General features: G+C 37.3%; 1 protein-coding gene across 5 annotated transcripts; it reads left to right on the forward strand.

The window, feature by feature from the left end:
- Positions 1–650: 650 nt before the first annotated feature.
- On the forward strand, positions 651–27,986 carry LOC144221723 (uncharacterized). Of its 5 annotated transcripts, XM_077752242.1 has the most exons (8): positions 651–785; positions 8,617–8,758; positions 12,889–12,982; positions 18,157–18,275; positions 20,954–21,096; positions 24,568–24,765; positions 26,591–26,652; positions 27,806–27,871. In XM_077752242.1, the coding sequence occupies exons 1-7, from the start codon at positions 760–762 to the stop codon at positions 26,637–26,639; spliced, it is 771 nt and encodes a 256-aa protein (XP_077608368.1). In that variant the 5' UTR covers positions 651–759; the 3' UTR covers positions 26,640–26,652; positions 27,806–27,871. The 5 variants fall into 5 exon arrangements, with proteins under 5 accessions (XP_077608368.1, XP_077608366.1, XP_077608367.1 ...); XM_077752240.1 differs by lacking the exon at positions 26,591–26,652 and having other exon boundaries at positions 27,806–27,986; XM_077752241.1 differs by lacking the exon at positions 26,591–26,652 and having other exon boundaries at positions 20,975–21,096; positions 27,806–27,986.

Here is a 27,986-nt window from a genome sequence, read left to right on the forward strand (position 1 = left end):
CAGAGCCTGCTTGGGATCCTCTGTCTCCCTCTCTCTCTGCCCTTCCCCTCCTCACTCACTTTCTCTCTCTCTCTCAAAATAAATAATTTTTAAAAACCTCGTTGGATCAATAAATGAATGTACAATATAATATTCTCTGCTTTTTCTGTGAAAAGTTGTAAACATTTGCTTTGAAATAAAAGTCAACTATTCTTTTTCATGCTTAACAAGTCAGAATTCCCTGTCTTCAAAATTTGATCTGAGCCAGTTTCAAGCAGCAGTTGGGTAACTTCCTTTTTGCTCCTTCTGCTAGTTCTGAAACTACAGAAGAGAAACTAGAAACCAAATACTGAGGGATCTGTTGCATAAGTACCACTTTGGTTAAACTCAAACCCTATGCAAACAATTCAGCAAAAAATGGAAGTGAAGACAGCAAAGTTTTTCAGGGATCTATAGCGGTTTGTTCCCTCTGCTAACATTTATGTTCCCGGAGTCACGGTTCAGTTATACCACAGCGTAGACAACTCCCTGGAAACAATGCTCACTGTCAGGCTGCTCCAGTAGCACAAGAATTCCTTTGATGAGCTCTAAGAGATTGGTAACAATACCTCCTAAAAGGCCAGGTTGCTAGGTAACAGCTTGTTTCCTTGGTCACAGAGAATACATGGAAGACCCCCAAAGGAGGCAGCAGATTCTTGGTGGACAGCTCTCATATCCCCTCCTGGGAACACAATGAAAAAGGTCTTTGGAAAGACAGCTTTATGAGGCCAGAGGAACTTTATGCACCAGCAAGACATGTCGGGAAGGTAAGAAAAACGAAATGTTAAAAGTAACTTTAGTCATTACTTGAGAGAAAACAAACATAGATAGTGTTACTGGATTAGATTTCATTTAAAAATATAAAGTCATGCAACCCGTGTTCCTGATGATGGTTGCTGTGAGAGAGAAGCAAACTCTACCGCCACCCTCTCTCCTAACACCCACCGAGGCAGCTGGTTACAAATGCAATTCCTTTGATCATTACAGTGGAGAGAGGTAGCCTGTTTTAACAACAGTATGTCTATAGGTACACTGGGCTCTTTGGGAAAGCATGTGTGAATTTCAGTAGAAAGATAGATGAGAAAATAGAAAATAGCTATTAGTTAACATCTATTAGTTATTAGTTAATATTAGTTAATATCCATTAACTATTAAGTTTAAATGGAGGAAACAGAACTTTTACCAGCTCAATAGAGCCAAAGATCAGATTAAGAGGCCAAAACCCAATCCTTGTTTCCTGACTCTTAATTTTATTTAAATTTACTATTAAAAAAAAGTTTTTTAGAGAGAGAGAAAGAGAGGGAGAGAGAGAAAGAGGGAGAGAGAAACCATGCAAACAGGGGCAAGGGGCAGAGGGAGAGAGAATCCCAAGCAGGCTCTACACTCAGTGCAGAGCCAACGTGAGGCTTAATCCCACAATCCTGGGATCATGACCTGAGCTGAAATCAAGAGCCAGACGCTCAACTGACTGAGCCACCCAGGTGCCCCGCCTCACTTTTAAATTTCATAGCTATTTCATAAATATTTTTCAAACTATGCCAATTATTAGAAAATATACAATTATGGGGTTTGCAAGTTTCTTGAACTTATTTGTCTTTATATTGATATGTAACTTTGTTCTCATCTTTCAAAAAATGACATTTGCACCTTCAGTTTTCAGTTATAAACATTGTGGTTTCACATGAGTGTGTGAAATTTATTGATAGGTTCCATTTACTGCCTGTAGCTGAGAGAGGAATCTTGCTTAGGTTCAGGGTTTAGAGACTGAAGCAGTTCCCGCACCAAAGTGCTGCTTTTGTTAGCAAGCTGTGTATATCTCAAACAGTGACTTGATGTTGATTTTCTGTTAAAAACTGTCATAATTTGGAGAAAGGGCATGTGAAATAATGGTTTTTAAGTGAGTAAGAAATTCTCTGAGGAATTATGCACTTTAAGTTTCCTTACTTGCTAATAATCTTTAATACACAACACCAGGGGAGATTTATTTGTGAGCCTGGTATCAATATTTGTGATAAACATTATTATTTTTAAATGAGTAAATATGTATAGGATTATTTTCGAGACAGTGTAAAAGGTGAAGAAGTTAAACAAGTTAAACTTTAATCTTTAAATTTTGAAGGAAGCAAGAAGCAAGGAAGCGAGGCAGAGAGGGAGGGATGATGGGAGGGACAGAAAGAAGAAAAAAACAAGAAAAAATTTTTCCTTAGTGCTAGTATTCGTTCAATCACATTTCTGCACATCACAAAACAAGGGTCTTATTCATACTACCTTCCTCTTATATAGTCAGTTTCATTTGGGATTTTATAGTTTTATCCCTGTTCACAGGATCTACTTTAATCACTTATTAACCTATAGTGTTTATAGTCTTCTCTCTTGTAGTGTTGTATGTGGTTGAATTTTCTGCTGCAACAGCTTATAGAATAGTAAAACATTCTTCAAGCACTGAAAACCTTGTAAGTAGCAGCTATATAGGTGGTTACAATAAAGTTCTAAAAATTTCTAAGTATCCTCTCGTAGAGGGAACATCATGGTATTGCAATCTCTCTTCATTGCCTCTGGCATTGAAATATATCTATGCTTCTATAAATGTCAGTGAACCCACTACTGGTTATTGAAGTTTGTAAGCTTTTCCCCTGGAGAAGTTTGATAGGTGTTTGTTCTTTTACTTCTGTTGTTCCTTAATTTGGGGCCTTATGTGTGCTTATAAGAATGTTCACAGGGCTGAAGAACAGGATGAAAGTGCATCCTGTATAAAAAAAGCAAAATTTAGGTGCACCTGGGTGGTTCAGTAGGTTAAATGTCCAACTCTTGATTTTAGCTCAGGTCATGATCTCATGGTTGTGAGATGGAGTCTTGCTTCAGGCTCTGTGCTGAGCTGAGTGTGGGGCCTGCTTAATATTCACTCTCTCCCTTCTTCTCACTCTACCCCTCCCCCACTTGAGCTGGTACATGCACTCTCAAAAAAATGAATAAAAAATGAAAAATTTAACGAACACAAGTTCACATAAAACTTAAATCTGACTCACTCAGACAGAAGAAGAAAAATGACAATTCTAGTTGTGCTTTTCTCAAAATATATTGTTACATGAATTTAGACTCAACAATTTAAGACATATCTGTTAAAATCCCAGGTTGTGGGTACTGACATACTTTTGGAATACCTGTAAAATGCATAGGGTTTTTTGGAACAATACTCAAAAGGGAAAAGAATATGGCACCCAAAATATGCTACTTTGGCATAATGATTACATTGAATGAAGTTAGTTAAGATATAGCTGGTGTTAGAAAGATACTCTGATCCTCCTCTGTCTCTCCAAAGCAGGAAGTAAATCCCTGTCCCATGTGAAGGTATCCGCCTTGCACCGAGAGGGTAGAAGGCATTGTTATCACCAGAGACAGGGAATTTGGGACTGAGAAGGCTGTATAAACAAATATTTACTATCCCAAGCCCAAACTTCTTTGACTTGTCAATTCTTCAAAAATTTTATTATTTTTCTGCAACACCAGGCTGGCTCAGTCAGTACAGCACACAACTCTTAATGTTATGAGTTCAAGCCCCATGTTGGGCATGGAGCCTACAAAAAAAATTATTTCTTAGTCTGAAAGGTATGAAGCTGCCTAATTTGGTCACATTTTTGAAGCTCATATCTTCATGGGCTCCCGTATGTATGAAATTGAATCTGTTTCTCCTGTTAATTTATCTTATGTCAACTTAATTATTACACCAAAGAACCTAGAAGAAAGGAAGGGAAAAGTCCTCCCCCACACACATTTTATTGGTATATTACTATTTACTCAATTAATGGGTTTAGTTTCAGGAACTTCATTTAGAGCCATCAGAAATTTAAAAACTTGGTATACCTAATTTGCCATTTCAGAAACAAATACATTATAATATCAGATTTCTTCCTGATTTTAGAAGAACATCATTCAGAGTATTTTTTTATGTCATTACCATCTCTACTAAGTAGAGATGCACAATCATTGTCATATTACCAGTGAATAAAATACAGGCACAGAAAGCACATGGAGTCTGGATTAAAAAAAATAATAAAAATAAAGAAAGGTCAAAGAAATAAGAAAGACTAGAATAATATCTCCTCTCATCCAAAATTAATGCTCCAGAGTCCATGGCAATTCTCTTCTAGGTCTTATTTCAAAAGTACCTGGTTTAAGCAAGATCCCACAAGATTTGAGAACCTAACTTAATACTTTTGGGAGAGAGAGAGGGAGGTTGGGGATTTGGGAAAAGTGACCTTGGCTAAATAACTGAAAAACAAGACTAAGCTTCTTTCCTTCCTTCCTAAACACAAAGTTCTCATGATGCAGCAGTGATGATAAATGGGATATTTAGAAATTGAGTCTTATAAATTGTATAAATACAATTTTGAGAGCCACAGGTGTCTGAAGGAGTCAGTCCCCTGGCCTTCTGTATGATGGGTGCCCAATAATACCTCAGGAGTATTATTTCAACTCAGGAGTTCAGCTTCTCCTCAGAAATTAGGCCATCTGCCATGTCCCCTTTCACTCTCCTTACAAAGTTACATAATCACCAACTTGACATTTTAATTAAACAGATAGCACCCACTGCAGCTGACAATTTATGAGGCTTATAAATTCGTGACTGTGAAAGGACGTTGCAATCTTCCGATGAAAGGCGCTCATGAATTGATAAGTTACATTATTGTTGCCTTTTATCCAGCAGTCTCAGCTCACCTGACTCCTCCTTGTTGGCCATTCTACACTTTTAAAAACTAAGAATAGATGGCCGATTCAGATAACGTCACCTATTTTAAAGACACTATAAATCACTGCTGACAAATGCTGTACAGTTTCAGCCATGGCACCTTCTCCATGGCAGCTTTATATTGGAGCATCACTAAAATTAATTTCTCTTTCATAAGGGTTTAGATTTGTAATTTATGATAACTGTTTGTTCACTGCAGGCAGAAAGATTAAAAATGAGTAAACCAATATACCAACTAAACTGAATGTGTCTGGTTTTATTTTGTGGAGGGGAGATAGGAGAGGGTTTTAAAAACAGCTTGATGTTATCTGGAATGGGGTTCTCACAGGTTATACTACTCGAGGCTTAACTTTTGTTTCCAGTAAAGAATAGCTGCTCAAATTTACATGCTCTATTAACTAGTGCTATTATTTACATGTGGTTAAGCGGAGCGATTGGAATAAGAAAATCAGTATTAATGATTTTCCTTCATAACAATTGCACCCTAATAATGATACAGCTTTACAGTTATTTAAAGAATCACAGTGGCTTCTGTAAAGCTAATTTGAATCGTGGTGGTTAAAAACACTTGGTCATTTCTTAACGTGACTTGGGCAAGTTACGCCACCTCTCTGTGCCTCAGTTTCCTCATCTGTAAGGAATAATGTTTATTGTGTTATAATAATACAAACAAAATAATCATGTTGATCAAAACAATCACCACTTTATCTGGTGACTGTGATGCATACATGAGTTAATTCATGTAAAGCCCTTGGTACAGTGCCCAGCTCATAGCAAGTGCTTAATAACCATTAATTACAAAACCATTATATTTGTAATAGTAGTAGTCGTCATCATAGCAGTGATGTTACAAAACAGCAAAAAACTGTATCAGTCAGAGTCTACGCCGTCTTCTGAACATTAAGGATAAGGAACTGACCATGAGAGATGCTAAGGGCCTTGGCTAAGGTACCTGCAGTATCTGTTCCTCAGATTCCTAGGATTTACAGGTCCCACAGCACTGACTTCAGTGATGTACACATTTCAACAACCACAGATGGGGGCGCCTGGGTGGCTCAGTCCATGAAGCCACTGACTTTGGCTCAGGTCAAGAACTCGTAGTTCGTGAGATCCAGCCTCATGTTTGGCTCTGCATTTGTGGAGCCTGCTTGGTTACTCTCTCTCTCTCTCTCTCTCTTCCCCCCCCCCATTACATGCTCTCTCTGCCTCAAAATAAGTAAATAAATTAAAAAAAAAAACAGTTGCAGATGAAGTGAAAGTGTGAGTTAGTTATATAACCTAAAAGACGCCTTTTTTTTTCTTTTTTAAACCAAAGATTCAGAAGTTATCTTGTTGCTGAGATTTCTTCCAAAAAAGCAGACCAAAGAAAAATTTTATTTGAAATTGCAGACAGAAGTAACAGAACAAAGAAGATTTTGAGAGTGCCCCTATGGTGTCTACCACAAGATTCCAGCACACGGCCCTTCAGACACTGTCCCCTGGTGTGGTGCCTAGGAGTGATATGAGAATGTGACAGACAGAAACTAGACTTTGGAACCTAAGGAAAGATTTCATGCTGAAAAACAATCATACTAGTCATCTGTTGGTTAGAATCTTCTCATATAACCTGCCCTTAGCTGAAACTCTTGGTCATACTTCAGTTTCTCCTAGGGCGGGGGAGGAGACAGAAAGAGAGAGAAAGAGAGAGAGAGATACAGAGAAAGACACACACACACACACAGAGAGAGAGAGAGAGGGAGAGAGAGAGAGAATGTGTTTAAGGACATTAACAGTCTATTTGTTTGTGTTACCAAGCCCTAATTACCTACTATTATTAATAAATGTGTAGTAGTAATCAGGGTACTGGCATAAAGAGAACTTGTGGTTTAAATCCCCAAATCATCTCATGTACACTAAGACAATGAGATGATTTTAAGTTATTTTTAAACTGAATCTCACATTGAAATGATTGTACTTAATCTGTCGCACTGACCAAGATAGAGTAAAACCCCAATCAACTGGATCTCTCTTGTCAGATCTTTTAATTATGTAACTTTCTTTTCCCTCCGCTGTGGCTTCTTTGGAGAGATTGTATACTTAACTATGACCATTTCTGGTACTTCAGATTAAAAGACAAGAGAGAAGATGACCTCCAGATTTTTCATTACTGCTGTGTAACCATCAATGGAGGGTAGAGTAACATGACAACAATCACTGAGGAAAGATTCAACCATGTTCATTCTCCTGGTTTTCTGACTTCATTTTGGCAGAAAATAGCTAGAGTATTTTAATAAAGACAAGTGAACCAAAAAGTCAGCTAAACTTTCTGTTCATCCCAATTTATTATTCCATTTTCTCCCAGATTTTTCTCCCTAGTTGTTGGCCAAAACTCCAGTTATCAATTGCAGGATTTACCTGCCTCAGGAATAATAAATTTCTCACAATTTCTTGTTACTCTTCTAATGTCTGTTCATTTGTTTCAATAGCAAGACACACTTTGGGAATTTCAATAAATAATGTCCAAACTATGAATGAATTGCTCAGGTGGGAAAGTTGTGAGAGACATACATTTTCTGACTTTTTCACACAATTAAGACAAAATTCTTGATTTGTTATTTAGTTGCAGGTGGAGGGATAATTTTCTCTTTGATAACAAGGTACTTTTATTTTTTTAATGACAGAGATGCTATTTTTGGAATATGATGTCGTTGCTATGCTTTTCTAGTGTACTAGCTCAGCTAATACATGGAAAATAAAAGATATATTAAATTGTACTTTATGACGGCAACCTCATATACAAGAAATGTGTGGTTTCTTGTAAGCAAAATTGCTACCAAGGCATAATTGTGCTATAAAATATAGAGAGTTGTCTCTTAAGATCCCTGGAGCCTGAAAAATTATCTATCAAGAGTAAAAAGAGGCCAGAAAGAAAGATACATCTGGTTTTACTAAACATGAAAAAGCATATTTGGATATTACTTTCAAATTGGCTTAAAATAATGCACAGCACCAATTACAGAAAGAGAAACTTGCAACTATTACTGAAGAGATAGGGAAAAGTGTAGGAAAACCAATGAATAGTCAACCAGAGAATTACTCTAGGAGAGCAGAAAAGGTGTTTTATATCTCAGAGGTTTAAAAGTGGGGATACAGAGAGCACTGGACTGTTAAGCAAAATGGTCGAGCGGACCATTTCACAGCAGACTCGGTCTCCCTTTCCTCCCAAACTCCTGGATTCTGTAAGGGTTCCTATGACTTCAGGCCTTCTCCGTGTGAGATATGGGAGCGAGTGCAATGTATGGAGTTCCCCACTTCTCCTCCATCTTGCCCCCTCTCCGATCGTGTAGTATTTCAAAGTGAGTAAAACTGATTAAAGGACCTGACTTTTTAATTTGTTTGCCACCGATATGTAGAAGTATAAGAGGTTTGGGGGAAATTTCAGGGGAAATGTAAGCCAGGTTAATGGGGAAACCAAGAGAGCTTAAGGGTCCTTGTTGTATAGATCTGTCACTGTAGCTCTACTGGGATTGATGTCTTAATATGAGGGCTGACTTCCTTATTCACATAAGGATGTATGTGCTCTTGTGTGTACCATTAGATTTTCTTTTCTAAGATATGCAGTCTACACAGACCTTCTTCTCTTTGGGGAGAATTTGCCGCAAGTGACTATCAGCCATAAGAAATGTGCTTAAGACTATGACAAGACATCAAAGTCCTTCTGAGATCTACAAAAACGTCTAGGGTCTCATTTTCCCCTCAGTGGAAAGATTGGCGCTTATAATTTCTGGTTATGGCTACTGTATACAAAGGAATTTACATTTAAAGACTTTAAAAAAGGCACATAAACACTTTAAGCATTGTCTTTGGCTCAGCTCCTCAGGTCAAAACACAAGCAGTCAGATTTGTGCATCTGATTCATCGTACTGCTCCGATCTGAGTGAGTCACACACTTGGTCAGCTCTGTCGAGGAAAAGAAGGTTTCATCCACATTCGGATTCTGGAATAGCATCCCTGGTAAATACTTTTAATGTGCTCTTTACCTAATGCAAAGTTTATAAAATGTACTTTATCTTACATTGAACTTTTAAAACTTAAATCCAAGTTAGTTAACATATAGTATAATAATGATTTCAGGAGTAGAATTTAGTGATTCATCACTCACATATAACACCTAGCGCTCAGTCAACAAGTGTCCTCCTTAATACATCTCCCCACGCAACACCCCTCCAGCAACCCTCAGTTTGTTCTCTGTATTTAAGAGTCTCTAATGATTTGTCTCCCTCTCTATTTTTATATTATTTTTGCTTCCCTTCCCTTATGTTCCTCTGTTTTGTATCTTAAATTCACATATGCATGAAATCATGGGATATTTGTCTTCCTCCAGCTGACTTATTTCACTTAGCATAGTACATTCTAGTTCCATCCACAATTTTGTTTGCCAAATAATATTCCACTGTGTGTGCATAGATGTACACACACACACACACACACACACCACTTCTTCTATATCAGTTTATCAGCTGATGAACATGTGGGCTTTTTCCATACTTTGGCTATGGTCAATAGCACTGCTATAAACATTGGAGGGCATGTGCTCCTTCAAATCAGCACTCCAGTATCCTTTGGATAAATATCTAGTAGTGCAACATCTGGGTCATAAAGTAGTTCTGGTTTTAATTTTTTGAGGAACCTCCATACTGTTTTCTAGAGTGGCTGTGCCAGCAGTTCAAAAGTGTTCCTTTTTCACTGCATCCTGTCAATATCGGGCATTGCCTGAGTTGTTAATTTTGGCCATTCTGACTAGTGGGAGATAGTATCTCACCATGGCTTTGATTTGTATTTCCCTGCTAATGGCATATGATGTTCATATGTCTGTTAGCCTTCTGGATGTTTTCTTTGGAAAAGTATCTGTTCGTGCTTCTGCTTATTTCTTCACTGGACTATTTGTTTTTTGGGTATTGAGTTTAATAAGTTCTTTATATATTTTGGATATAACCCTTTATCCAATATGTCATTTGCAAATATCTTCTCCCATTCTATCAGCTGCCTTTTAGTTTTGCTGATTGTTTCCCTCACCATGCAGAAGGTTTTTATCTTGACGAGGTCCCAATAGTTCATTTTTGCTTTTGTTTCCCTTGCCTCTGGAGACATGTTGAGTAAGAAGTTGCTGTGGGCGAGGTGAAAGAGGTTGTTGCCTATTTTCTCCTCTAGGATTTTGATGGCTTCCTGTCTTGCATTTAGGTCTTTCATCCATTTTGAGTTTATTTTTGTGTTTAGTGTAAGAAAGTGGCCCAGGTTCATTCTTCAGCATGTTGCTTTCCAGCTCTTCCAGCACCATTTGCTGAGGAGACTGTCTTTTTCCCATTGGATATTCTTTCCTGTTTTGTCAAAGATTAGTTGGCCTCTTAAATTGAACATTTTTAAATAAGTGTATAAACTTAAATCTATCCTTATCATTGGGAAGGAATGAAATGTTGATATTTTCAGTCCCAACTCAGAAGGGAAGTGGAAAGAAGCTGGAGTGGAGGAAGGAAGGCAAACTGGAGATGAGTAGAAAAGGCAGTGACCACAAAAACAGAAATGGCATCCCTTCCTTTCCTCTGCTGAGTTCAAATTCTGTCTCTAGTTAAAGATTTTTCTCCATTCTTTCTGGAATGTCCTTTGTCCTCAAGATAAAAAGTTTTCCTGCCAAACTCACCACTTCTAAGACTTTTCCCTCAGCCATCTCAGTGGAACCATAAGTGATTTTCCCTCCTTTTCTTCATTTATAATTGTTCCACCTAGCCTACTGGATCAAGATGAGTTACTTAACAAATAGCTGCCTCTCCAATTATAGGAAATGAGGTTTTCAAGCACAAATGTCGTATTTGATTTAACTTTACATCCCCGGTGCCTGACACACAGGAGGGTACAGTATATATCTTTGAATAAACGAGTGAAATGAAATGAAGCAAACCAACTTTGGAAATATTTATTGAACCAATGGATTAATCACTTGGTCCATCAGAATTAAGAAAGAAGAACAAACAGATAACACATAAACACTCACTATTCCTTTAGGAAGAAGCCATGGTCACACACCTGCAGCACATTGACAACCTCACGTAAATATAAACAAAAACATGTAAGAGCTTATTTTCCTATAATATCAGAAATCCCAAAATCAATCACAAAGCTCCTTTAAAAAAGCAAACAGGGTTTTGTACAAAATTAGATGTCAGTTGGAAAATGGAAATTTTCTTCTCAAATACAGCTTTAGCTTAGAGTCTTTTCTTTCTAGTAAGATCATCAGGAAATAGCACAAAAAGGCAACAGGGTGTGGCAACTCCAGGGAATTTAACTTTGAATACATTTTTGTTCTATGATAGAGGCAAGAAAAAACAATCCAAAACACATTAGAAGTTAGGAAAGAAGCCACATAAACATGTGAACTTAACAACCAAGAATAATCCAGGGATCACATTCCTCAATAATCTAAAATGTGTTCCTTGGTTTTTTAAATAATATTTCCAAAGAATGAGTGAATTCCTTAAAAGCCTGTTAGCAAATCCTCAGATCATCTCAAAGAATTGTTCAAGCATTCATTAGCTTTTTAGCTTTTTGCTCTCAATAAGGTAAAGAGCTTTTGTTACTCTTTTTAAATGAAGATATGGAGATATTTATTTACTAGAACAGCCATGGTCATTCAGTGAGTAAGCAATGAAGATAAAAAATCAAAGCTAAATGATTATCAAAAAGCCACCTCTTATCAATTTATTTTGAGTCAGCATGTTCCAAATTCTTCACAAGATGCATGAGACCCATGTGATGCTTCAAGAATAAAAGTTTCTAGGATTTAAAAGTCCAGGGTAACACTTTGTGAGGGTAGACTCACAGTGTATATTAGCATATAATGGCTTTGCGGAGTCCTATAGCAAGGGAAACCCTTAATTTATTCAATCCGGAGCCTCATAAACTTATTCAGCGGTAGAAATGTTTTTTTTTTTTAATGTTAGTATTAGTCACACAAATTTACAGCTCAAGCAAAACATAAGCCATGTGAAAAGCTTCTCTGTGAAATGAAAGCAGTTGTTCCAAATACTCTAATGATATTTCTTTATATCAAATATTCTGGGTTTTTTTGTGTGTACAACACTGGCTAACGGAAGAATGAATGCATGGTGTGTGTATTTAACAGAACACTCTTTTCATGTCATATGCCCTTTCATTTGTGTTAACCTTGAAACTATCATATGCTATCTAAGATACAGGGAATTTTGATAGACTACAACCTCCATAATGGTAAACAATATAAAATTGTCCCAAATATGATCATAGCCCATATTCTGGTCAGTAATATACTGTCTGGAACAAGGAAGATGACCAGACCTGAAATATTTCCTTTAATACTGGCTACACATTTTAAGAACATTGTCAATAAATTAGAACTCTTCCCAAGGAGAATCATATGTTCTTCCTGAATAGTTAGTAATTTGTAAGCCACGACCTGTGAGTAATAATTGTATGACTTAGGAAGAAGATGACAATCATTATCAAACTCTTAAAATAGTGGTCACACGTGTGGCTTCTGTGGGGCCTCAACAGGCAGAACTTTTACAACTGGAGCAAATTAGAGAGGCTTGGGGGCCCATATAATAAAGAGCCTCTAACAATTAGCACTGTTATAAAATGGAAAATGGAATTAGATTTCTCAATCTAAATAAACCAGATCATTTCATTTTATATTTTTACTAAGCATTTTCAGTTTGGTAGAATAAACCAATACTTGACTATTCCCTTTACATCCTAACAAATGTTATGTGTACTAATGTGATTTCAAGAAGAACTGTTATCTGAAGCCCCTAATATACATTCAATAAATATTCAAGAATGATTTATCAGAGGTGGTGTAAAGCAGATTAATGAGTGGGTAGACATATGTACTACTGTTGTCATTTACCACCAAATGTGAATCAGTTGCAGGTGTTAGAGACGCTAATTTGTAGAATACATAATTCAGAATGAACTAAAATGACTTCAATAAGGACACCATTAGATATTTGGAGTTCAATTTGGCTCAATGTTTGGCAATGATCTGTTACTTTTATATATAAAAGTAAATGACTAGCATATTGCCAGATACTATTTCTCTTCTTATTTTTAAGCTTCCATCAGACTCTTTTAAGTTCCTCACTTGGCACAATGTAGAACAACATGACATTCGAGGAAGTCAGCTGCGTTGCCCAAGAGTAAGAGAAGGTAAAGAACAAATGGATGTGTTCTTTGTGTACGTGCTCTGAGTTGATTTTATTTGTGGATTAAAAACATTACTTGGGGAAACAAATATGTGACTGGGAGGTAGAAAAATTTTCTTTTTCAAGACCACTGAATTATTAATATAGTTAAAGCACATTCACATGGTTATATAAATAATAAATGTTCAGTATTAAACACTGGAAAAATAGAAAGATGAAAAAACTTGTAATCCAATGATACACAAATAACCACTGTGATTTTTATTTCTAGTCTTTTTTTGAAGAGTATATACACATACTTCTTTACAGAATCATACAAAAAAATTGTATCTTGAGTTTTTTCACTCATCTCATCATTGCAAACATTTCTTCCGTGTTACTAAATATTACCCAAAACATGTTTTTTAAAGGTTGCATACCTTTCCATCATATGGATATTATTAAATATATTTAACCAATGATCTTTGTTGGGATTTTAGTTTATTTACAATATTTAATGACCATGAATGACATTGTTACTTTGATGAATCACTATAACCTGATTTAATTCTATCATTGGTCTTTAAAACATCAAATGGGAATCTAAATAAGCCATGTAGTTTAATTTTATATTTTCATTAAGCATGTTAAGTTTGGTAGAATAAACCAATGTTTTGCTATTCCTTTTCATTCTGTCAGATTTTACAAGCGCCCTAGTGTGACAGTATGAATTGTTATCTGTAGCTCCTATATATACAATGTTTAATTTTTATAACTTCCTTTTTTTAAAAAAAATTAATGTTTACTTATTTTTGAGAGAGAAAGATACACAGAACACAAGCAGGGGTGGGGCAGAGAGAGAGGGAAATACAGAATCCAAAGCAGGCTCCAGGCTCCAAGCTGTCAGCACAGAGCCCAACGTGGGACTTGAACTCACAAATAGTGAGATCATGACCTGAGCTGAAGTCTGATGCTTAACCAACTGAGCCTCCCAGGTGCCCCACAGTTTTATAGCTTTCAGTGGATTCTATATTTTATAAGAATAGGCACCATGCATTTCTCATGTTTCTTTTGCCTATCCTGTAAGCTGATGAAATAATATTAGACATAATTTTGGCTTCAGTGAGTAGTCATTATAACACATCAAATATCTTGGCTATTTACAGACTTACAGTTATATTGTACACTGTACAATTTCAATACTGATTTAGAAGAAGTTGCTTTAGATATATTTGCCTCCTTATTTCCCTCTCAATGGCATTACTTTACTGCACAATGCCTTTCTTCTTTCACTCAAACTCAGTTGACAAAGGTAGACTAAAATAGCATCATTTTCTGAAACTTTGAGTAAAATATGTTCTTATGTTTTAACTCTGTCAACTCTGTTTGCAGCTAAGCACTGACTCCTATTTTTAAAATATTAATAGATGGTATGACTAGAGGTAAACTCAAGTTGTCCTGTGGGGACATGAGACACAATACTTTTTGAAGAGCAAGAAATTACAGGGAATTAGGAAGGAAGGAGACTAAAGGAAGTGGAGACCATATGTGTCATGTGAATAAGGAGTCCATCAGTAAAAGGAAGAGAGGTATTACCAGGGTCCAAAGTGGGCAAGCTTCACCTGGTCCTTAGACTTTAGTTTGTGGACAAATTACCTGGAGGCCTGTGGCAAAAGCACTTGCCCAGGTCCGACTCTCAAATAATCTGATGTGGTTAGTATCAAGTGGGGCTTAGGAATCTGTATTTGTGAAATTATCAGGAAATTCTGTTGCAGATGACCAGAGGGCCATACTGTGAAAACACTAGCTCAGAAAGTTTGGAGAGAAGAAATTTGAATATACAGTGAAAAGATTGATACAGTAAGGGTGCTGGCATGCGTGTGTGTGTGTGTGTGTGTGTGTGTGTGTGTGTGTGTGTGGTGGTGCTGGTTCATGATTATACCACAGTGAGGCAAAAAGAAATTGTATTCTGAGCATGGACGGAGAGATGAGGTTCAGAAAGAACTGCTGAACTGAAGACACTGGAGAATGACAAGGGAATCAAATGTAGGAGTAAATTGAAAATGAGTATGTGTAAAGAGAGCATTATGGTCTCCCTCCTTCCCTGTTTTAAGCACCAGGTCATGTGTTAAGGTCATCAGTCAACAAAACTAATCCCTCATAAGGACCACAGTGGCCATTCATGCAGGGGAATCATGGCTCTGCAGAGATAAGGCACATTTTCCTTCCATAGACCATTAACAACACCCAATCTCCTGCAAGTGACTAGTTGTAAAAGGAATGGAGCATGATCTAAAGGATTGAAAACAGGAAAATCTCATTACCTCAAACCGTGAAGAAAATAGATGTCCCTTATTCATTGTCCTTAATTTAGTATAAGTTTGGTATGTGCATATGTGAGATAGAGAAGTGCTTTTCTAAAGCATTCTAGTAACAATTACCCTCCTTCTAGATTAGATCCTGCAAGACCATCAAAACTACTTCAGTTCATCTCAGTTGCCCTGATTGTACATCCAGGAAGAGTTCTTAAGAAAAGAAAGGTTATCTTGCATGCGATAAACAGCAATTTCCCAAAGCTTTGATGGCCAGATCAAGACTGACTTAACTCCTCCCAATTAAATGAAGCAAAAGAACCAACTGTTGGCAGAATTCTTTCAAATGATGGATGCCTTGTATTTGAAAATCCCTCAGCAAGTCAATTCAGTCACTGCTGCTAAGTTACAAATCCAGTGAGGGGACAAAGAAGGAGCTCAGAGATAGCAAGTGAAAGCCAACATTCCAGGGATGTCAGGTATTCCAGACTGTGGTTCACAACTGCTAAGATATATCTTCAATTACCAACGAAGTCTGAGTTTTAAAAAGGAAGAATCCAATTTAATAGAACTCCTCACAGTGGAAGTGACCTTTGGCTTCCAACTTCAAAGAGATCTTTGAAAGCTGTTTAAAAAAATAATTGAAAAAGCAGAAGATCAATAGAACTCAAACAAATGATATAGGGCAGGGTTTAATAACTCTGGGGGTATCTCTTGCACAGAGCAAGCTACCAAGTTCAGGGGTGGGTGTATTAAAGACAATAGAGCCCAAGGCCTGACCAGTTAGGTGATTGTCCAGTTTTTCCAGTTCTATGACTCTTAATTCCAATCAGCCTACTCAATGAAGAAGAAAATTTAACACAAGGATATTTTGTTTGTAAATTGGTTGAGATACTTCAGGGTTATGTGATTTCCTGGGTGGCAACATGACAGTTCATTATGAGAGAAATACCTGAAAGGTCAGGTTGCACTCAGGCTTCCCACCTGGGCCTGGTGAAAGAAGTGATGTTTTTGTCAAAATAATGAAATACTGGACTCTCTTACTGCTGTCCATAAATTTCACAAATGGACTCATTATCTCCCAGCAAAATCTGGACAAAATTGCCACAAAAGCAAAGTTTGTTCCTGATGCCTTTAGTAACCTCTTTCTTGAGTATGTATCTTTCTTTTCACTTGTGAAATAAGAATCATGCATTCTGGGAAAATGGCATGGGGGAAAAAATGGATGGTCCCAGGTAGGACTCATGGAAACATATTGTGGAGTGGGAGGGATTTGAAATCACTGAGCTTAGGATTGCTGTCAGGGACCCAGTTAATATCATAACAGACTGTAGCTTGCCTGAGTAACACAATAGAGTTATACTTTCTAATAAAGAAATACATTCTGATGGAACTGGATATCACTATTTTTATAAAGTGGTATGAACTTCAATCAAACATAACCTCATCATATTCAATCCATGCTGGGCCCTTGATTCTAGTCTTTCCTGTATTTTTGCTGACATGGAAAACTGAAGCTCAGAAAATTAAAATTAGTCATCTGGAGACACACGATCACCTAGCACCCAATCTCAGACTGGAAACAGGATATCCTTTCTCTAATCATGGAAATTTTGTGCAAACCTGATTTGGAGGACAACAGGGTTGGGAAATAGTGGGAAATGAGTTTGGAAATGGAGATTGAGATAAGATTGTAGAAAACTTTGGGGCTCCTGTGTGGCGCAGTTGGTTGAGTATCTAACTTCAGCTAAGGTCATGATCTCACAGTTCGTGGGTTCACGCCTTATGTTGGGCTTTGTGCTGACAGCTCAGAGTCTGGAGCCTGCTTCAGATTCTGTGTCTCCCTCTCTCTCTGCCCTCCCCCCACTCATGCTTTGTCTCTCTCTGTCTCTCAAAAATGAATAAATGTTAAAAATTTTTAATGAAAAAAAAAAGATTGCTTGAAAACTTTGCTTGACAAGCCAGGATTTTCCATCTCTAATTGGTAGGCAGTGAGAGAATTCTGAAATGTTTTGAATATGTGAGTGTGGTAAAAAGCTGTTTTTTGGAAGACTAGATGGACATGTCTATCATTTATTAGGAGATTGATATTATTATATAGGAGAGAAGACTGCACACGAGGAGATCCATAAGAAAGTAGTTATAGTTCAGGGAGGGGATATGAGGGTCTAAATGTTGAAAAGGAAAAGGACTCAAGGGGAAATGTGATAGAACCAAGTGGCTAACTGAATTGAGAGACAAAAGAGAAGGAAAGTCACAAGTGACTTCATATCCCCAAAGAGAAAATTATATGCTCACCAAACTTCACACCCAAAAAACAAACAACCCAGTGAAGAAATGGGCAGAAGACATGAACAGACACTTNATGTAAAAAAAAAAAGGGGGAGAAAATTATATGAAGACTTAAGTCCCTCTACTGGTGGTTTTCTTATGTGCACTAGAAGTAACTTATGTAGGGTTAAAAGTTAACTCATTTTTTGACTGCTCACACTATATGACTATATGTGCCAACTCATGTTTTACTTAATCCTGATATCGAGTGGGAGTTTAAAAAAACTGGCCAATGTCAGGTGAAGGGCGCCTGGATGGCTCAGTGAGTTATGAATTTATCTCTTGGTTTCAGTTTATAAGGCCATGGACTTATGGCTTGTGAGTTCAAGCCCTGCATCAGGCTCTGCACTGACAGTGAGGAGCCTGCTTGGGATTCTCTCTCTCCCCCTCTCTCTCTCTGCCCCTCCCCCTTTTTTTTACCTCTCTCCAAAAGAAAACCCAAAAAGCAAAACCACAAAAAACAAAAACAAACAAAAATCCCACAAATATCAAGGGAAGATGTCAGCCCTGCTGCCCTAAACCTACTCCAAGATCTCAGCTTGTGATTTTTGCCCAGGACCCTCCACAGAAGAGTTGCTCTTCAGACAGGAGGAGTGTGCTGTGCCTGCTCGGAAAAGAGGCCTGGAAAAAAGCAAATGGGAAACGTGGCTACAAGAAAACTGGGAGGAGTGCATGGTGAGAGCTTACAAGACAGAGAACGTCTCTTTTCCCCACTGACTCTGTTATGACCCCTGTGCCCCCCTCCATTTTAAGGGCAATTGCTAGCATAAATATCAAAACTTCCAGCATTTCTAGGGGCACCAGGGTGGCTCAGGAGGTTAAGCGTCCGACTTCAGCTCAGGTCATGAGCTCGCAGTTTGTGGGTTCCAGCCCCACATCAGGCTCTGTGCTGACAGCTCAGAGCCTGGCGTCTGCTTCAGATGCTCTGTTCTCGCTCTCTCTCTCTCTCTGCCCCTCCCCCACTCACACTCTGTCTCTCTCTACCTCAAAAATAAACAAACATTAAAAACAAAGCTTTCAGCATTTCTTTGGAGTTTTCTCTAAAACTAGTGGTGTTTGGGCTTCTGTATCTCTTTGCTCAACGCTTCGTCATCATGACGTGTTACTTATTTTCTAACCTGTGTCTTATCCTAATGTTGCTACATTTTTGAAAAGTTTAACACACTCAAGAATGACATTGTTCCTTTTGATAATAATAAATGTCAAAGGCTTGTACAACATTCCTTACCAATGAGTTTATGATGTCACCTGGAATCCCTTGAACAATGCATTATGCCAAAAACTTGGATCAGCTGGAGAGCCAGCCTGGTCTGAACACAACTATCCCAGAACAAACAGAGCTTTGTGCCAGTGAAAAATAGGAGCTGTAATTCCCTGATGCTGAAAATGACCCAACTGATGGAGCCACCAGCATTGAAAACAGCGCCTGCAGTCAGTCAACCTGGGCACCACAAGGCTATGGGGCCGTGATTCTTCAAGCCTCTAATTCCAGCTGGATCAAGTCATGTTAGGCAGGAAAGGTGTAAATGGGAAGGACGTGTTGGTGGCAGTGAAAGAGTAAATCAACTTCTCAACAGAGCAGGATGTCAATATTTTTGTTTTTTAGAGTGACCAAATTGTATCTGAAGAATTGAGGAAGGCTCCCGGAAACGGAGTTTAAAACCTGCTCTGTGGGGCCTCTTGATGCCTCTTTTGTTTCACAGATTGGCCATTTCTGTTTTAGAATTATACAATTAGGAGGTGGGAAGGAGCTTCAAAGAGGGTCTGGTCTAAACCCCTTCCTTTCAAAAAGGAGAGGGAAGTCCAGAAAGAGAATTGATTTGCCAAAGGTTACATATCTTGGTAGTAGAAGATATAAAAATAGAAAACTTTTCCCTGAACAGTGCTTTCTTTTCTTTTTAAAAGTAAAGTTTTCATATATAATGGATGGATACATCCTACCCTTAAAAATTTAAACCATATGCCTATTTATTAAAAACTTTAATGAATACGTCTGAAACTTTGACCTCCACTCCCAGAAATATCTTTAGAGGTAATCATTGTAGGGTATATATGCATTCATTCTTTAAAAAAATTTTTTTTTATGTTTATTTATTTTTGAGACACAGAGTGCAAGCAGGAGAGGGGAGAGAGAGACACACACAAAATCTGAAGCAGGCTCCAGGCTGTCAGCATAGACCTGATACAGGGCTTGAACTCACAAACCATGAGATCATGACCTGAGCTGAAGTCAGACACTTAACCAACTGAGCCACCCAGGCACCCCTATGCATTCATTCTTTATGGCTGCCATTTAAACCATGGATATATTGAAAAGGCCTATGGAGACTTTATAATAAATTATCATAGAAAATTTAATTGGCCTTGAGATAACTGTACTCTAGGAGAATGGCTAAAGAAACTAACATAGAAAACTTAATTGGGACATAGTGGCCCAATAAAAGCCTCTCTGAGGAGGTATCATTCAATATAGGATGATAGATATAATCTGTTATCATTTCTTAAGTTTTATTTTGGAATTAAGGCTTTTTATACTTTTGGAAAATGCAACTTAAAGTGTCAAAGTTTATAATGTTTAATGCCTAAAAGTATCAAGACTTTAAAATGATCTTTTTAAAGAGAGAGATACCTATATTTCTTTAAAATTAAATTATTTTGCTTCAAATTTTTTAAAAAGGGGATTGCCATTTTATTCAATAATTTTATTGACAGAACTTAATGGTAAAATTGTGTGAACAGAAAAGTTAAGTCGACTTTTAGGAATAGAGTGTACAAGAGCAATGGTCTTGTAAAACCACCAAAAGTGGTTTTAATTTTCTTTAAATCGATGTTGACTGATGTTAAAAGCAAACACAAAGTATCCATGATCTGTGAAATATGCTAAGTCATTGTTAGGTATGTATTCCTAACTACTTTAAAAGAAAATCATAGCTTTCACCTTTTGAATGATGGTATCATACTTTGAAATCTTTGTAAATGTGATTTCTGAGTATTTCCAAAGAGGATAAATGATAACAAATCATTTGAATCAGTTATTCCAAAACAGTTTTATCCTTTCCACTCTTTAACATCAAGAGAATTTCAGACTCAGTTTCAGGATCCTCCCTTCCCCACCTCCAACCCTGGATGTAATTCTAATCAGGATCAGGTCAGAATCTTTACCTCCCCTACCTTGAGAATGAATCTCTGCAAGGTAATTGTGAGTGTTTGGATATGTGGGTGTTTTAAGGGACACACACAAAAAGGTGAAAACTACTGGTTTAAATAACATATACAGTGCATTTTTAATTAATAACTATTTTTAAAAGTTGACAAAGAACTTGCTTTTTCTTTTTATTTATTTTTCCCTTCAGAACTTGAACCTTTCATTTCAGGATTTGGGGGACCCTTATCAAGCTGCAAATTTTAACAGGATTCTCCGAAGACTAATTCGAGTTGAAAACCTCTGGTTAGTGGATAATTCACTGGTGGACTTAAGTGCCATAAGATTGCCAAGGTACCTGCTCGTTAGCATGTCTAGTTACTAAGTTAAAGTCAAATCTTTGCTATGTGGACATATGTGACTATTGTCTGCACATACTGTAGGCCATGTGGTCAGGTCTTAAAGGCGATAGCTCTAAATGATGCCTGGACAAGGCAAAAATGGAAATTTATATATCAAAATGTCACATGTTACAGGAAAAAATCCATTCTTTTTTTTTCCATGTATGTTTATTTATGAGTGAGAGAGAGAGAGAGAGGGAGACAGGACATGAGTGGGGGAGGGTTAAAAAGGGAGAGAGACACAGGATCTGAAGCAGACTCCAGGCTCTGAGCTGTCAGCACAGAACCCAACATGGGCTCAAACCCACAAACCATGAGATCATGACCTGAGCCGAAGTCGGTTGCTTAACCAACTAAGCCACCCAGGTGCCCCTAAATATATTCTTTTCTAAGTTAGTATTACCATCAATTTTTAGAGGAGAAATTTGCTATCATAGAATCAAATTGGCAAAAAAGCTTGCCAAAATCCTTATATTGTACACAGGAGATGCAATTACATTATACAAATGCTATTGTTGTAGGATAGAAATTTTTAGTCAGATTTGTTGAGCACCTATGAGGAAAGGCTCTACAGATAGTTGACAAGAATCTTGGCTTCAAGATCATAGTCTAAAGGAAGGGTGAGGGTAACCAATCAGAATAGCGACAGAAACAAACTAAAGTTTTTAAAAATATGCAGACTCTTCAGTCTTCCAAGGATCCTGAACTCCTGATGTTAAAGATAATCTGCCTTTTTGCTCAAGACTGTAGAGAGCTGCTGTCAGCTTCACCAGGCACAAAGGGTAGGTAGTGAGAGCTTTGGTAGCAATCCAAGGAGCAGACAGAGGTCTTAAGGAGAGAAGTAGGAGATGAAGGACATCAGGCAGCCACAGGAAGGAAGCATAAATCCTAGGGCAGGTTAAGATATATCCCTGAGGGTAGACTGAGTCAGGACAAAAAAAAGACCATCACAGCCACAAAGGAGAGGGAAACAGGTGGAGATGGAAGAAGTCTCAGAATATGCAAGGTACCTGGGTTATCTTCAATCATGTTTAAAGCCCCTTGGAAACTTAAGACAGATTTGCATAGCATTTGATTTTACTTATGTTCTTTTTAACTAACAAATTTTAAAGTATATAAATAAAAATTCTCAAAAGAAACAATATCACTACTATCAATAAAAACTCAAAGGCAGTGGATATTGATTTATTCAGTTTTTTGCCTTTTTTTTTTTTTGCCAGACTCTATTCTAGGGATATAATAGTGATATATTAATTATATTTTTAATATGTATTTGCATACACATACAACCAAAAGTCTTTTTAATAATCACATGGCATACTTTAGGAATACTGAACCAGAAGATACTTGGAGTATTTGAACTTGACCGGATCCAGATCCATAAACTTCCAAATCTTTGCTATCTTATGTGAAAAAAGAGAGAGAAACCACAATAACTAAAGAAAAGACTTGACCCAGGTTTAGTGTTCTCTAGATATATATTCTTTTGGCTTTTCTTTCATTAGAAATAGGATATATAAGGGGCCTCTGGGTGGCTCAGTCAGTTAAGCATCTGACTTTGGCCAGGTCATGATCTCACAGTTCATGAGTTTGAGCCCGTGTCAGGCTCTGTGCTGACAGCTTAGAGCCTGGAGCCTGCTTCAGATTCTATGTCTCCCTCTTTCTCTGTCTCTCCCCTGCAAAGCACCCTGTTTCTCTCAAAAATAAACATTAAAAAAAGAAATAGGATATATAAAAATACGTAATTGCAATTCAGATTTTACACCTGCCAACTCAGCGTGTCAAAGGAGAAAAAAGTTGATGCATGTGTATTCATAGCCTCCTTCCTTCTGCCCCAGGAAAACACCACGCAGGGTTTCCTGTTCTGCTTCCCTAACGTCCTGCTAACTGGGGATCTGTGGGGGTGAATCCAGGACCCTGGGAGGGGTGTGTGTTGAAAGGGAGGTCCCAGGAGTTCATTTTTGCTTTTATTACCTTTGCCTCCAGAGACATGTCTAGTAAGAAGTTGCTGCAGCCGAGGTCAAAGAGGTTGCTGCCTGTTTTCTCCTCTAGGATTTTGATGGCTTCCTGTCTCACATTTAGGTGTTTCATCCATTTTGAATTTATTTTTGTGTGTGGTGAAGGGCATTAAGGAGCATACTTGTAGAGATGAGCACTGGGCGTTATTCGTGAGAATCAGTGGGTTCTACTCCTGACACCAATACTACACTGTATCTTAACTAATTTGTATTTTAATAAATAATTTTAAAAAAAAAATAAAATGAGGGAATGGCCAGCAGATAAGAAAAGATTTCACAGGAGGACAGAGAGAGGGTCAGAGAGACAGGAACTGCTTGGGCTGGGTTTTCAATTACAAACTGTCATAGTACTAATGCACTCCTAAAGATGAGGTGTAACCTGGAAATGAGTAAAAACCCCAGATTATCAAATGCATGATAAGGACTGTGTGAAATATCCATGTGGAGAGGGAGTGGAAGGAAACAAGGAAATGAAAAGAATAGATGTGGAAAAAATTACTATGAAATCTGGGTGGGGGGGTTCAAACTGAATTTTTCTTTTTAAATTTTTTTTTCCAAATATACACATTGAATTTTGCTATCACCATTTTGTGGAAGTGCTCTCTCTGCTTCACACCATCTTTACCATTAGCAATAATTATTACTCCATAATTATTACTAAGTGTCCTTATGGGGTACAGGGCCCATAAGTAAGTTCCCTGTGCTTTTCTCATGGTATTAAATCCCAATTTGTACATAAAGGAATTTTTCCTTAAGGCAAGGTGTCAGCGACAGCTTTTGAATTATTTCTCCTATTTGCGTGGTCTTATACAATTAAGGCAAAAATACCGAGAAACATTATATGTCAGGAAAATATATTCAACTTAAATGCCTAACACACATTTCTTCTCCTAAGGATTTAATTTAATTAAATTTCCTTTTTATATAAAAGTCTTTTTTATTATTGAAAGCACTATTTTTTTCAATATAGATTTTCAGTACTGGAAAGTGGGAAGAGAAAAACCAGCTATAATCAGTACTTAGAGGCAATACTCTTCACAAGTTATTATGTGTCTGTGTGCACGACTATATCACTGAGATTATATGCAGCCATTCACTCTTTCATTTGGGACATACTGTGAATCCACCTTGGACCAAATGTTAGGCCAAATACTAAGTGTCTACATTAGAAAAGAAAACAGATTCCTGCACTCAGCAAGTGTACTGTCTTATATATTCTACTTATTTTCTCTGAATATTTTAATATAAATATTTTTCTTCTCTTAGGAGCCACACTTGCAGAAAAGGTCATTGTCACTTCTTTGAGGGGTTGTGGTCTAGGTGAGGCAGGCTAGTCCTACACTAGATTTGGTCGTTAACCATCCTCTTTGGGAGACAAATGACAAGTGTTTCTATTTTATATCCAGATGCAGAGTTTTAAATATGAACCAAAACCATCTCACATCTTTCAAACAATTGCCAAAGATACCCCAGATACGGCATTTATCCTTGGCTGAAAACCACATTGAGTCTCTGACTGGGCTCTCCAGTTTGCAGTGCACTCCATTAGAATCCCTTGTGCTCAAGAGGAACCCTTGTGAGTTTCACCAAAATTACCGGAAACGGTAAGGCCCCAAACACCTTTGTCATCTACATTCTTTATTGAATGTGACACTTTTAACAGTTGTTCCCCTCTAGCTTAAATTCCCTTGGCAAACATTTATCATATCTACTAAGAGCTGAACGTTTCATGCTTCTGAGCTCATCTAAAGAACTTTAAACTGATCTTTTAAAAAAAATCTTTAATACACTCTTCTTTCCATTAGTTTATGATTACTTTAAAAGTTTAAGCTTCTCTTGATATATGACTTTACATATATATACGCAAAGATGCTTCATTTTAGACTTTCATTATCCTATGCGTTTTCTATCTAATCTTTAAAAGATATTATGTCTTTTAAAAAATTTCTACATATAGAATCCAATAGAGGCCCATGTGATAATTTTATAAATTGTTTATTCTCTGGTTTTATTTTCACCCCTTCGGGGCATGGGAGTACCCTTAAGTGAATACAAAGAAATAATTGATTCAATCTACCCTAGTGGTTGAAAGTCCTTGAAAACCTGTGAAGAACAAACCATCTTAGTTCTTTGTCACTACTGGAACAGTACTAACGATAATGAAGGAATCTATGCCTTGGAATGTACAGAAAATTCTATGCCCACCCCTATTTCTCCCCAGCTAATTCCCAGCAGCACTTGCAGAAAACTTAAAATAATAAGAGACTGAGTTCTAGAAACTGTATTTGCCCCCAAATAACAAGTCAACTCATGTCTCAGTTTGAATCTGTCATACAAAGGATTAGATCACCTCTAGGTCCATACCTGGTTTATGATTACTTCCTTTATCCACATTCAACTTCTATAAAAGACATAGTTCTCACTATCTTCCTTTCCGAAACTGCTGTTTTCCCATGACGACAATGATATTCCAGAGGCCTATCTAACATTAGACTCGTCAACCCCTGAAGTACAACAAAAAATTGTCAAAATAAAAATTCTAATCTCTGCTGTTCCTACAGAAATCTCATTACTGCCACTGTCTCCCCCATGACTGTAGACCAAAGGCAAAATTCGTGTTCTGAGATAATAAATTCTCGAATTGCTTTTACATAAGTGAAAACTAGCAGCACAGTTGCTTTAAAATTGAGCTAATATTTAACCGTCATAACATTTTGAAGTTTAATATTATGTTTCCTCCAGTCCAAGGAGATTTAACTGGACATTTCAACATCATTCCAAAAAAAGGCACATTTCTAGTCATAAAGACAATTTATTAGTATTACCTTTTAGTTTTGCTCATTTATTATGTGGGGTTTTACTTTGATCCCATTTCAGTCACTTGTCTCCCTTCAAAGGATGCCTTACAATAGAATTAAGATTAACTGTCTGAAATCTGATATGCCCTGAGGTCTCACTATGAATCTGTCTTCACTATTTATGATGTGGTATAGAGTTATGTGAGAATGAGGGATATAATGAGGTTCTTCTCTTTTCTAACATTAACTCTATTGGATTGAGTCCAAGGTGGATATAGACTGGCATTCAAGCTATAAAAAGCCAGGCTGTATTGATCTGAGTAGTCCAGGGTTACTTTCAACATAAAGATGCAGACATTGTAAAGTATGAGGAAAGGATTTAAGTATCCACTTCTGCTGAGAAACTAAACTGAAGTACCAAGTTCATCCAAATTTGGGCTACATCTAGCCCCAAATTCACACTTTGAGGATTATAACAGCATTCATTTTTGTCTCCGGGTATCTCTGTGTCAAGATTTGGACCAGACCTTCGGTGACTCTTTACAATATGATCAGAATAATTTAAGTATAAAATTTTCTTGATCATTGTCACCTAGATTGTGACTATCTTTCCCTTCCTCCTTTGTTTCAGAGCCTCCAAAAAGAAGAGAGCACAGTTCAAAAGAGAAAAAACTTACTGATAAAGCTCATAGTGTAAGTCCCAGTAGGTAGAAGGTAGCCCCATTTCCTGGGTGTCCCAGGAAAATTCTTCTCCTATTCTTCAGAAGACAATGTGATCTTAGTTCACCACAGTTTGACTTTTTGATCAGAAGTATTGGTTAGAGTCTCCTGTCAGCTGAGTCTAAACACTAGGGCCAGAAGATTTAGATTTTATCTTTGCTTTGTCACCTGCAGGCTGTATGATCTTGGATAAGTGATTTAAAGTGGGGGATAAAAACCAGCCTACCAGAATTGGTGTCAGGATTAAGTAAGATAACGTGCAGGAAGCATTGAGTGCTAAGAAAATCATGAAGCCAATGACAGCATCCCAAGGAGGTCAATGCCACCCTTTGTTGACATGGCATCTCTGCTAATAGGCTTCAATGTCTTTCATCCTGGGCAAATCCCAGTGCAGGAAATTTCCTCCGTTCTGAGCCCACAGAATTCCCAGATCTAGAGCAGCTCTCCACTTGAAAGGAAACACTGCTTTATAATGCTGCTCGGTATTTGACTACTGTTTAACAAGGCTGACATGCAGGACCCCCTGGTGAACCGCGAAGGGGTAAATTACACCTTCCTGAACCCGGAAGGTATAAATTTAAAATACAAGCTTCAAAAATGCTCTCTGTCATGAGAAAATCATGCAGCACAAGATTATTCCCCACCCCTTTTCTTATACCTCACAGAGAGAACTCTTCCTTAATTAGCAGTGAACAATATGCGCTTTCTTTACTTTTTCCATTTTTAAAATCTTTTAACTTGGTAATGTGTACATATCTCATTATCTCATTCTTTCTCTCATGGTTAGTTGGCTAAATTCTCTCATTTTTTTTCCTTTATAGAATTTTTTAGAAATGGGCCTTAAATTCTCTTGTAAAAACAGACTGTACTTCTCTGATCTATATTTAGAATTGGCAGAACTATATAGTAGCTCCTTGAGAGGACAAGCTACAGCAAGGTGATCAGCTCAATGCACATGAATAGTATTTTATTAGAACTCTATTGCAAAGATTTAAAAAATAAAATAAAATGATAGACACTCATCTTTCTTGGAACAATAGGCAAAGTCCACTTATTTATAAAGAAAGTAAAATACAATGCTTCTGTTCAACACAGTTACTTTTTCTTTTTTCAACTTCTGATTTAGAGTATTCTCCTGTTTGCCAAACTTGAAAATGCTCGATGGAATCCTGAAGCTACCAGAAGATTCTTCACCACCAGAAAGCAATGTTTTTTCAAAACTATGTATTACATCTTAATGCAATCTGTATAGAAAGAAATCACTACTGTCTATAAAAGCTAATAAATATAGAATATGCATAACTAAA

The sequence above is a fragment of the Crocuta crocuta genome, unplaced genomic scaffold, assembly GCF_008692635.1.
Source record: "Crocuta crocuta isolate KB4526 unplaced genomic scaffold, BGI_CrCroc_1.0 scaffold21, whole genome shotgun sequence".
Classification (NCBI taxonomy): Eukaryota; Metazoa; Chordata; class Mammalia; order Carnivora; family Hyaenidae; genus Crocuta; species Crocuta crocuta.

What these genes read in the sequence shown, in the direction of transcription:
- LOC144221723 (XM_077752240.1), top strand. Translation starts at nt 760, where the DNA reads ATGCACCAGCAAGACATGTCGGGAAG. An exon ending in CAGCAAGACATGTCGGGAAG is followed by an intron (nt 786 to 8,616) that starts GTAAGAAAAACG and finishes TCTTTGGCTCAG; the next exon opens with CTCCTCAGGTCAAAACACAA. An exon ending in ATTCTGGAATAGCATCCCTG is followed by an intron (nt 8,759 to 12,888) that starts GTAAATACTTTT and finishes CTTATTTTTAAG; the next exon opens with CTTCCATCAGACTCTTTTAA.